Raw genomic sequence first — 11,574 nt, 5'->3', positions numbered from 1 at the left:
CTCTATTCTCTGGGCCCAGCCCTCCAACCAGTACTTCACCAAGCAAATAATCTACTTGTGAAAGAGCACAAAGATATTGCTTGTACAGGCAAAGAGAAAATTAGGCAAAAGCCACACACAGACTGCCTGCTTTTCCAGTAGACTGCAAGGGAAGACAGTCTCAAAGGCTTCACTATAGTCTCCATAGAATACATACACAGGCTTTCCCTTATCTAGTGGGCAGGTCACCATCTCATAGAGATCAAGTTGGCCAAGCAGAACCTGCCTTTAGTGAACTCGTGGTGGCCAGGCCTGAGTCCCTAGTGTTTCACACCTGCTTTGTGATTTCACTCAAGATGAGCTGTTCCTTATGACATCTCCTTATGAAGAGGTCAAGCTGGCAGGCCTGTAATTAGCCTGAATCCTCCTGACTCTTCTTGTAGATGGGCATTGCACTGACAAGTCTCCAGTCATCTGGAACCTTCTAGGTTGACCAGGGCTACAGATAAATGATGGAAAGTGATTTGGAGAGCACTTCTGCCAGCTCCCTCAGTACCACTCGGTGGACCCCTTCTAGCCCCTTGGACTTTAGATGGTCTAGGTGGAAAAAACACTTTTTGTAATGCTTTACAGTGACCAGGTTAAGCTCTAGCTGGACTTTTGTCTCCCTGAGTTTCCTGCCCCTTCTATCAAAGGTGGCATACTTTTTGTGGGTTTTTTTTTTTTTCTTTCTCTCCACCCCACTTAATACTCATGAGAAGCCCTGCATTCAGCCAGCCTGATCTTCTTCCCCACTGGCTTGTCTTATAGCATATGGTGATGGCCTTGCAGGTTATGGCATTTGGTGTATTTGGAAAAAATAAGTCAGTTGCATTGATGATTTTAGTTGTACAAAGCCTCTGCAGGACACAAGCAGGTAATCACTTCTGGAAACAGCCCAGTCCAATGCAGGACTTAAAGTAAGGTCAAGCTACATCTGCTCCTTGGATGAAGGTGCCACAGACTCTCTTTTAATCCAGTTCAGTGCTTCACCACCCACCCAGTAAATTGTTTTGTTTTTTGTTTATGTGGAATTTCCCATATACCCATGTGTGCCCTCTACCTCTTGCCTGTCACTGAATACCACTGAGAAGAGCCTGACCACATTTTATTTGCTCTCCTTGCTGCAGGTATTGATACACAGGGCTGAGGTGCCCTTCAGACTTCTGTCCTGCAGGCTACTGGGGACAACGGCACTGTAGTGGCCCCCACCACACTGAGATGCAGCAGCTGAGACTTTAGGCCCACAGAGTTTAGAAAAAGGCCCATAGATTCTGTAGTAGAGTTCTGCAGCTCTATTCCTAATATTCCCACTTGGTCTTTACAGGGTAGAACACACACCATAAACCCCACAGCTAAATTGTTTGAAATAAAATGGTTTACAGTGCTCAGACAACACGTATTATACAAAGTTACTTGATGCAAGAACAGAAGAGACTCAAGCTTCTATTGCTTTGTCAGATGTAAAAATTTATTTACGCTATTTATCAAATGCTTAAATTCACACAAAAGATGACATTTCCACTTCAGGTTCAATTGTCCATCAGTACTCCTTATACTGGAGCAGCCTTGAGGTTTCCAAGTACAGGTTTTACAAAAGATGGCTTAGAACAGCAGAATCTCAAACAATGGCCAACTTCTGAAGCCTAAAGGTCACTATCCAAAAGGCATTTCTCTGCTAAGCACAACCCACAGATCAGAACAATGGAAGTCCTAAGATTATTGCAATCCCCAGACACTATCTCTACTGCACTCAGAGCATGTAAATCACATTGTCCTGCACTAATAACACCAAACATTATAGCTAGTCTTAAAAATTTACCACACACACAAAACACTTTTTTGTTTTTTAAGCATTATAACAACTGTGCATCAGAACAAATGCAAAATTCATAATCACCCATTTGGCTTGGTTTTGCAATAAAAATAATATCAGTCACCTGTATGTTATCTTGATCTCATGTACTGTGCTCTTTTCCCCTCCCTTCTGACTAAGGAAAAAAAGGTATTAGATCAGGCAGTTCAATGGTAGCACTGAGGTAGCGTATTTTAATTGAATAGAATAATAGGTCTGCTAATGTGCCTCCTCTTCTTTAAAGCACACACACACACACAAAAAAAAAATCCCCTGTTTTTCAACTTCTTTGGAGAAGACAAGTGAACAGTTCATTTTTATCAGCCACTCCATTTTAAATTCAAAGCACATAGCATCTCTGGATGGCACATATATAATAACAGCTAGAATGAATGAGAACACATACAGTAACAAGGAACAAGGTCAGTTTTATTAGAACTACAGTTACATTTTCAGCTCTGTGGTACCTATTGCTCCCTATTATGAAATGCATCTTTACAGTCTCTGAAATCTAATTTCAAAGACTAGAATTCTGAAAATGGGCAGCTGTGTCTCAGTTCTTCTAAATGATCTCCCCACTACCTGTAGATAAGGTCAAACAATTGCAACAAAACCCAACAGAAATCAAAGACAGTTAATAACTGAAATTGCCAACATGGTTATATTAAAAAGAATCAAAAGTTAAGGCAAAATAGATAGCATGAAAGAATGAACTGAGCACACTTTCCACTCAAAATTTAGAGCTGTGATAGCCTTAATCACAGAAGGAGTAGAAGCTCAGCTTCATAACAAACTGAGAACAACAGGTTTCTCAGTTCTGCCTTTCTGCTTAAGAGCTTTAAAAGTCCATCTGTATCCAGTCTTAACAGACAAATTAATTGATGAAGTAATTTTTACAGACTCCTATTGGAGTGAGTAGTAAACAGTGATCCTGAAGAATGGCAGTCATTTTCTGCTCTGTCACGCTGCTACACACGGCCTTGTTAAAACTCTGTTGCACAGTACACAATCCCCACCCAGCCCCAGGCCAGGTCTCCGAATCCCCCCTCTCCACCTTTCGTACAGCAAATCAAAAGTTTTACTGCAGTTAAAACTCCTGGAGCACAACTGCAAGCATAACAGGAATTGTTTTTTTAACACCCGGGTTTGAGAAAGTAACTGAACTTACTGCTAAATAAACTCTCAGGAAAACATGTATAAAGCAGAAGGAAAATGCAAGTAAACTAAGAATGACCAATTCAAGCTGTTTAGAGAGACTTAAATGTTAATTTTTCAAGTAATCCAAATAGCACTCCAACACCAGCTATAAAAAATTTAAGGCTTTTATGAACACTCTCTTAAATACAAAAGGAGTATTAAACAGGAAAAAAAAAATGTTTACAGTAAATACAAACATCTGAAAAATCTCTGAAACCTGTTTATACAAATAGTAATAAATTCTTTCATATTTTGTACAACTAGAAGGTGCACAGACTGGCATTCAAGCGGTCAATGATGGCAAATGTCTGTCAGACAATAACATGATTTCCTTGTATAACAACACAGTTTAAAATGCCATAAATTAAAAATAAGTTAGTTCACATTTTCTTCCCCCAGTTTTTATGTACAGCTTAGTCTTTAATGAGATCTTGTAGCCTTCTTCAGAAGCTCGAGGTCTTTCTGTTGACTCTTGACTGCTCTGGTACAGCCGTATTCTTCCAGTTGCAAAGGGATATACTTTTCTATCTGAATTAGCCCATGACCAGCAGGACTGGTAAACAGCTTAATCCAGGATGGCTTAAAGTTTCCTCTGAAGCCCAGAAAGGCCATGCTTCCTGCAACAAAATGTGCAGTGTTACAGGAGCCCATTTATAACACACAGGTCAGCAAGAACGGAACACTCTACCAAAATCCTTATATTAATTATATTAACTGAACATTATATTAATTAAAAAATGTTCAGTTATTACTCAATATTAAATTCTCTAAAATCTTCAATTTGAAAACAGAACTACCACAACAGTTATAAAAACTGTTCCTTCACACAGAACTTACGCTACCACCCAAAAGGGTCGAGAACTGCCCCATGGGGCCCATAAAAAGCGATTATCCCTCAAAATACCAAAGCACATAATTGCAACAGGAAACACTGGACTGGCACAGGAAATTGTTTAGAAGTAGAGTGCATATCCCTCAAATTTGTTACATGAGACACAACATAAAGGCTTTGGAAAATAAGCCCAGGTTTCCTTTATAATCAAGTTACAGAGAACTGCTTGCCACCCATCTGTATGCAATACACTTCATATGTGTTTCCTCTGGGCGACACCAGGCAGACAAAGGGGGAAACCTAAGTGCTATCAAAGAAATGCAAAATTTCACCAACCATTGCTCTGAAGGTAAGGCGGTTTGGCTGTCCCCAAGGACTTTAAGGCTTCTGATAAGTTACTAGGAATTTCTACCTTGCCTCTTGTGCTCAGTAGAACTACAGACCTGCAACAGAAACAGAGCAGACACAGCAGTAGTTACAACTGTGAAGTTTTCCTGGTATCCTCCACAATACTTTTACAATTTGCCATCTTTATAGCCCACTTTCTAATGAGTTTTTATGTTAAAGCTGTACATGGAAATAAGACAACATTCTCTGTAAAGTAGTGTCTAGAAGACCATACAATTGGAAAAAATATTAAAAATACACCTCCTAAGTTTAACTCAAACCCCTTTTAAATAAAAATTTCCAGTGGCTTTTGTATATTAAAAAATAAGAATTGAACCACTGATCCAAAATTAAAATACCAGAAAATGGATTTTCCTGACACCATCTTTTTTTTAATGATAAAATTTTTCACTCTGGATCAAGAGAAAAGTTACTCCTAGCCCAAGTAGGACATCTTGTAGCATAGTCTGTGTCACTGTCTGTAAGTGCTCTTTTTGAAGCCAAAGTCATTACTCTTCTAAGCAAAGAGGTGCTACGACATGAGGTTCAGTTTCTTTTTGAAGTGACAGGCAGGCAATATTGGAGAATTTTAGTGAATGGCTTTGCTTTCCAAGCAAAGCAAAGTTACCTGTCATATTTCTCCTTTTTTGGGGGGGAGGGGGGGCCTCACTGCAAGAAAGACATTGAGGCCCTGGAACGCGTTCAGAGGAGGGCTACGAAGCTGGTGAGGGGTCTGGAGCACAGGCGTTACGAGGAGCGGCTCCTCATAAAGGAGCGGCTGAGGGAGCTGGGAATGTTCAACCTGGAGAAGAGGAGGCTCAGGGGAGACCTTGTTGCTCTCTATAACTTCTTTAAGGAAGTCTGTAGTGAGCTGGGGGTCAGCCTCTTCTCTCATGTAATCAGTGATAGAACTAGAGGCGATGGTTCCAAGCTGCGGCAGGGGAGATTCAGGCTGGACATTAGGAAATATTACTTCTTGGAAAGGGTAGTCAGGCACTGGAATGCACTGCCCAGGGAGGTGGTGGAGTCACTGACCATGGGAGTGTTCAAGAAACATTTGGATGTTGTGTTGAAGGATATGATTTAACTGGGAAGTATTGGTGATGGTTGGACTGGATGATCTTCTAGGTCTTTTCCAATCTTGGTAATTCTGCGATTTTTCTCAACTTCAATACACATTTTGCTTGCTTTCTGTACTGTTACATAAACTTTATTAGTTAAATTCTTGCTACAGAGCTTGCAGAACATACTGGAAATAAACAGTCATTACACATACCTTTGTGGAATTCCAGACTTTAAATAGCCACCTACACGCTTAATGTCTACTCCGGAAAATAAATTATTTCCTGACACTGTGCCAGTGCAGGCATCAACTACAACAACGAGTATACCATCATCCTTGAAGGAAAACATAGTGTTATTGACCTGTATGGGAGGAGGGAAAAAAAATATCATACATTTACAATGACTTCAACTGCTGTTTGACTGTACTTAGTGAGACTCCTGAACTTGCCCAGAAGCCTTCAATCACCAGCTTCAGTGTGGAGACCAGTCAACATTTGGGGAGATTTACTACCTGTTTTAGGAAGCTAACATTCAGATAATGAACTGTCTGCACTTCTTGTCAATAGCACAGTTAACCATTCACTGTGGATGCACAATTTTGTCCCAGTGCCCCCTTTTGCTCTTACTGCTCTAGATTCAGCAAGATTCCTATAGAATTTTTCACATTTTACTGCCTAAGGAACTCAAAAGTTTCACTATTTCAACCAAGCTAACACACTGACCTTGCAGAGCATAAATCACTTAAAACTCTGTGGCGTGAGCCTATCTGCAAATGCTATCCTCAGCATCAAATGCAGGTCTGCTTCAGCATCTGAACAGAAGCAAAGCAAACATTTTACACAATACCACACAGAATCAGAGAATCATTTCAGTTGGAAGAGACCTTTAAATGTCATGTAGTTCAACTCCCCTGCTATGAACAGGGACATCTGATGGTTGGACTAGATGAACTTAGAAGTCTTTTCCAACCTTAATGATTCTATGATTCTATCATCTACAGCTAGGTTAGGTTGCTCAGAGCACTGCTCAGCCTGACCTTGAATGCATCCAGGCACAGGGCATCCACCACATGTCTTGGCAACCTGTTCCAGCACTACTTTCAGACTCACTATGACTGCATCAGAACAACTACTGAAAACTATGGGCTATTTTTTATGTCAGCAAAACTTAATGGCATGAACAATTCATCCTATTAAGCCACCAATCTGTTACGTCAAGAATAACTTCAAAACCATACATTTAAAACAAAACAAAAACATCTGTTAGTTGTTTTTTCTGGTTGCTCTTCCCCTCCCCCCAAAAAACAAACAAACAAAAACTGCTATCAATAAATGTACAACCACACAGGTTTCATCAGGAATTCAAATATTTTAAGTTCTTCCTTGCTGGTACAGTCTTCTCTCCAGCAGCAAAGGATTTGCAATTAGAAATATAAAAGGAGAAGTTGGGAGCTTTCTTTTCAGAGATTAGAAGACAGGTTTCTGACCAATCATTTTCTAAACCATGAACAAACACTTTTTATGCTGGTGAAGAAGAGTGATCTTAGCATTATGCAGGGCAGTACAATGGTTTCATAACCAAGACCTACAGGGAAAGAAAGATACAAGAAAACTACAAAGAATACTCACAGAAATAAATGCTTGCTGATCTCTGCTTAACTCTTTTCTACCAGATAAATTAATCTGCACAAGGAGGTAGTTTTTGTGAGGATCACTGGTGAATACCATCTGGATAACAAACAGAACACTTTAAGTACACATATGCATATGTCACTGACACTTTACCATGTAATATTTTGCAACAGATAGCTCATACTCCAAAGTAACATGACATAGTATAGTATATCTTATTCCAGTAATTTTTCTCATCTTTTATAGAGAAAACACATGATGCAATTTCAAGTTTATGCAATTATGAAAAATCCAAAAATGAAGAGAAGGTTGGCCAACAGTATGCCTTGAACTACAGATCTCTGCAGGAAAGTTTTCCTGCATGGTACACAGTTGATGGAGTAGCTCTACTTATGTCATGCCTTCTCTATCACATGTATAGCAGGAGGCAAAGCACAAATATGGAGCAATGTTTTTCCTTCATGCTACAAGAGTCTCCCTGTCTTCTTGAGCACAGAAAACATGAGTACTGCAAATTGGTAGGTGTTGTATTCCGTGCTGACAAACTGAAACTATGCCTTTAACACAAGTAGTATGAAACACCAACAAGATGGATGAGAAAAGTTTTTGCCTGTTTTCTTTTACCTGAGTTGTGCCACACTTTGTGCATGGTACAGTAGTTTTTACTGGCATTTGCTTTATGACAGCTGGTCCTTGGTAGTACTTTGGGTAAGCTTTTGCTATGCAGTTACTGACCCCTTTTGCTGAATCTTTGGTCACAATCTTGATCCTTTCACATCCCTGAGATGAGCAATAACTGTGACCATCCCTACTGTATTTGGCTTGAAGAAATAAAAACAGTAATCTGTGCACACAAAAAGAAAAAAGGGAAGGGAGGTGAGAGACTGAGAATATAAATTGATTACAAGGAAGATAAGTATTTATGTTAAACCTTAGCAGCTACATTTCATGATTTTCAGAAGTAGAAAACTACGGTACTGACTTCTGTAATTGTTCAAACTTCTTCTAAGTATTTAGAGCTTACTAGAATTGTGAAGAAATTGTGAACTACTGCCATATCTGAAGTCTCTAACAGTTAAATGAGATGTTGCTATGAATGCATATGTTCTGAAGAAAAAAAAAAAAAACCAACAAAAAACAGCCACTCCTCAAAACAGAGGCAGGAAGCTAGGAAACAATAAGACAAAAGTGTAGAGCATAAATGTTTTCCATAACTGTAGATCTTTAGAGATACCAACAGTAACTGTTTGGATATTCAGATGTATTTACCAGCACTGGACAAAGCAGCTACACTGCTGCACATTGAACAAATGCCTGGAAATGTAATTTAGGGTGTTACCAATGCAGAGGGGCCAATAATTTGTCTATTATATATTTAACTGTTATCACTGGTAACTAATGTTATCATTGTAGCTCTTAGACAAAGGAAACATAAACAATCTTTAGAAAGCTACAGTCATCTGCCCATTTTCCAGATAAGGAAATACATTCTCACATTAATCATTTATTTCCACATTAAATAACAAAATTCTAACACACACAAGTGATGTATGTAGGACTTAACTGCAGTAAATGTTGACCATACCTTAAACCTCTCAAAAGGATCTCACTAGCCTCTGTTAGGAAAACTTTTGAAATAGAAGCTAGGAGTTTTAAATACTATCCACAATTTTCAGGAATATATAATTCACAAAACAGTCTTGTCACAGAGACGTTCTCAGAAGTTTAACAAGAATATACAGATGTTTTTTGAAGATGGGAATTAACTTCCTGCAAGACACCTCCCTGCAACACTGTAGATATCACCTTTTCCCCGGATGTGGGATAGGGAATATCTGTATAACTGCAGTATTCTTGAGAATGTATTCCCATAACCAGTAGTGCATTTTATAGGTTCAGAGTCACATACAATATTCTTTCAAAGAGACTTTGGACTCCTTTTTAACAGCTTTCCTCTAGCACAAGTGTCTCAATCAGTTCTTTTCACTGCTATCATGCTGTCTATTATCATGTTAAAATCTTTTATCAGAGTCAAGTTATAAGGGATTACCCAGTACTGTTGTCAAAATAAAACTTCTTGTCTGATCGATTCTTTTCAAGCTCCAGCATTGAAGATACAGGCACGTAGCGTTCTACCTTGCTTGACAGAGCAGATGACTTCCTTTGAAAGGTTTCCAAAACTATAGTAAAATCAGTATTTGGTTGATAACAAAGACCAACACGAATCCAGTCATTCCTGAAAAGAAAACAAGCGTATGATTCACCACATGGACAGTTCAGATGATAATGAGCAGCACACAGGTCACTCCAAAAACATAACAGGAACACAAGAAGTTCCTAATCCTTCTTCCCCACTTTCTTTCACTAATTGTGACAGTAAATAGTATATCTTTAGAAAACATTTCATTTTATGCTTCAGACATTTAACTAGTTTATCTAACAATAAGATCGAGTACCGCAAACTATGCAGTTCCAATTTTGCCAGACTTCACTTTTTGGTATATTTTCTTCTCCAAATGATTTCTGTTAAAGACACTGCACTAAATATTAACTTGATTTTAAGTACGTGTTTATTGATTCATCTCCTGCTTTTCATACTTTAGTATTTGTAATTAAAATAAAAAATAAAGAAATAAAAGCAAAAATTCATTCTCACTGACACCAACAAGTCTCAGCTCACTAATTCTGCAGGACCTCATTGTTAACTTATGGTTCAATGATATGAAAGAAAACGCACTTATTGAAGTTGATGAGGTAAAGATATGTGACATTTGGTGCTTTTCCATTCCAATGAATTGTGTAGCCCTTCTGAAGCATCACTACTGGCTGGTACTGCTGAAAGACAGCTCTCTGATTAATACCTCTAAGAACCATGGGATTGGATGGGTACTCATCTCGTACAATAGTCATGGAAAGATTCTGTCCATTCCATGTTTGAACATAGACCTGTACAATATGAAGGAAGAGGAAAGATTTGTAATCTTTAATCAGTACAACATTAAATAAAACAGCAAAAGACAGGCTGTATATAACTGCAGCAGAACTGCTGCAGAACTGCTGTGATCTTGAGGTTTGTAAATATTTCACAGAATCATAGAATAGTAGGTGTTTGGAAGGGACCTCTGGTGATCATCTAGTTCAACCCCACTGTTTCCCTATAGTAGATTTCTTCTAAAAAGGATCCATATTTTGCCTGTCTTGCCCAGCATCAGAACAGTACTTGACCAGTCTCATAAAGAACAGGAATCAGACCTATATGATATTTCTATTCAGAAGATGTGTTCCAATAAGAAAAAGGTAACAACAACAACTAGTAAACCTTAAAACCCTGCCTGTGAACAAAATAAAAAACTCCAGCAAAAGAAAATGGCTCTGATACAAAACAGATAGGAGTTCAAAATGGAATTCCTGGCATATATATTCCCAACTTGCTTTTTATCTTGCAACAAGTATTACATAATCCAGTTTGCATCCCGAATAAAATGTTGCATACAAAAATAGCTGAAAATTGTAATTTACGCTTAAAAGTATTTTAAAAACTCCTTTCTTCCACACATTTTGTTCACATTGTAGATGTGTCTCAAATAGAAGTCAGAATACTAGCCTGTGCATAGGTCCCACTGCAGATCACTCCATTCCATTCTGTATAATTAATGCATTTGGGGTGTTGAATCAAGTAGTTATCCATTCTGCCCACATATGTATCTTTGTAATCAGTCACTGAACCATCTAGATCATGGAATATTGAGGTCTTGTCACCATCCAGATCTACTTCTTCAAACCAGGGACCAGGTTTTCCAAAGAAGGCTTTCAGAGAAACCTGTCAACAGCAATCAAAATACATACATATTTCTTTTTCCACAGGTGATGTACTAATATGCTCAATCCTGCAAAAAATGAAGGAATTTGAGAAGGGTTGATTTAAGATACTTGTGGCAAGAGCAATGCAATCTTGCATAGTAGACATTTTGGTTTTCAGTAGTAGGCTCAGGAAAGCTCTTGCTTTTGTGTTAATATGTCATAACTGCAACTGAAAATTCATTATCAAAGATACACCAAACCTTACAAAATCTCTTTTCAATTTTATTCATTAGTCAAAAAAAGAGATCATTGATGCAACTTATGCTAGATATTATTTTTCTTGTCTGGGAGACAAAGAATGTCAAATGGTCTCCACACAAGTCAAACTGTGGAGTAGGGCTGCATGCAAAAAAATAACATCTTTTCCATAGGGGCCTTTGGAAGATTATTTAAAATAAATAAGCAAGAAAACTAATATACTCCCAATGGCAAAATAAAACTTACATTTGGACCAAACTTCAAAAGAGAAATGTTGTTTCTTGGTGTCATCTGCCAAGGATTTTTCATCAAGAAGCCAATTGCACTGGTAAATCTGTCTGGAGTTGGCACAAAGTTCCTGAACGTGCACTTAGTAAGGTGAATAGGCCCATCGTAAATTTGAAAACCTCTAATGGGAAATGTCCTGTTAATAAAAGCAAACATTTACAGCACCCTGTAACAAAAATCATAACAAGCCTACACCTGAACATACATTTCTAAGGAACTAGTTCCTTCACTCACAATGTACT

The 11,574-nt window shown here is 38.3% G+C and overlaps 1 protein-coding gene across 6 annotated transcripts in view; it reads right to left on the bottom strand.

Moving 5' to 3' along the window:
• Positions 1–1,467: 1,467 nt before the first annotated feature.
• CEMIP2 (cell migration inducing hyaluronidase 2) overlaps positions 1,468–11,574 on the bottom strand; it is a 46,738-nt gene continuing 36,631 nt past the window's right edge. For 5 of the 6 annotated variants that reach the window (XM_015849113.2, XM_085528705.1, XM_015849112.2 and 2 more), the window contains 9 exons: positions 11,291–11,468; positions 10,590–10,805; positions 9,723–9,931; positions 9,036–9,221; positions 7,610–7,829; positions 6,983–7,081; positions 5,566–5,714; positions 4,239–4,345; positions 1,468–3,687 (listed from right to left, as the gene is read on the bottom strand). In XM_015849113.2, the coding sequence (XP_015704599.2) occupies positions 3,491–3,687; positions 4,239–4,345; positions 5,566–5,714; positions 6,983–7,081; positions 7,610–7,829; positions 9,036–9,221; positions 9,723–9,931; positions 10,590–10,805; positions 11,291–11,468 (1,561 nt within the window). In that variant the 3' untranslated portion in view covers positions 1,468–3,490. The remainder of the gene's footprint in view (positions 3,688–4,238; positions 4,346–5,565; positions 5,715–6,982; positions 7,082–7,609; positions 7,830–9,035; positions 9,222–9,722; positions 9,932–10,589; positions 10,806–11,290; positions 11,469–11,574) is intronic. The other variant, XM_085528704.1, reaches the window with a different exon arrangement.

Source organism: Coturnix japonica, chromosome Z (assembly GCF_054131305.1).
Source record: "Coturnix japonica strain WE chromosome Z, WE-NBRP24, whole genome shotgun sequence".
Classification (NCBI taxonomy): domain Eukaryota; kingdom Metazoa; phylum Chordata; class Aves; order Galliformes; family Phasianidae; genus Coturnix; species Coturnix japonica.
This window is presented reverse-complemented; position numbering and strand designations above follow the sequence as displayed.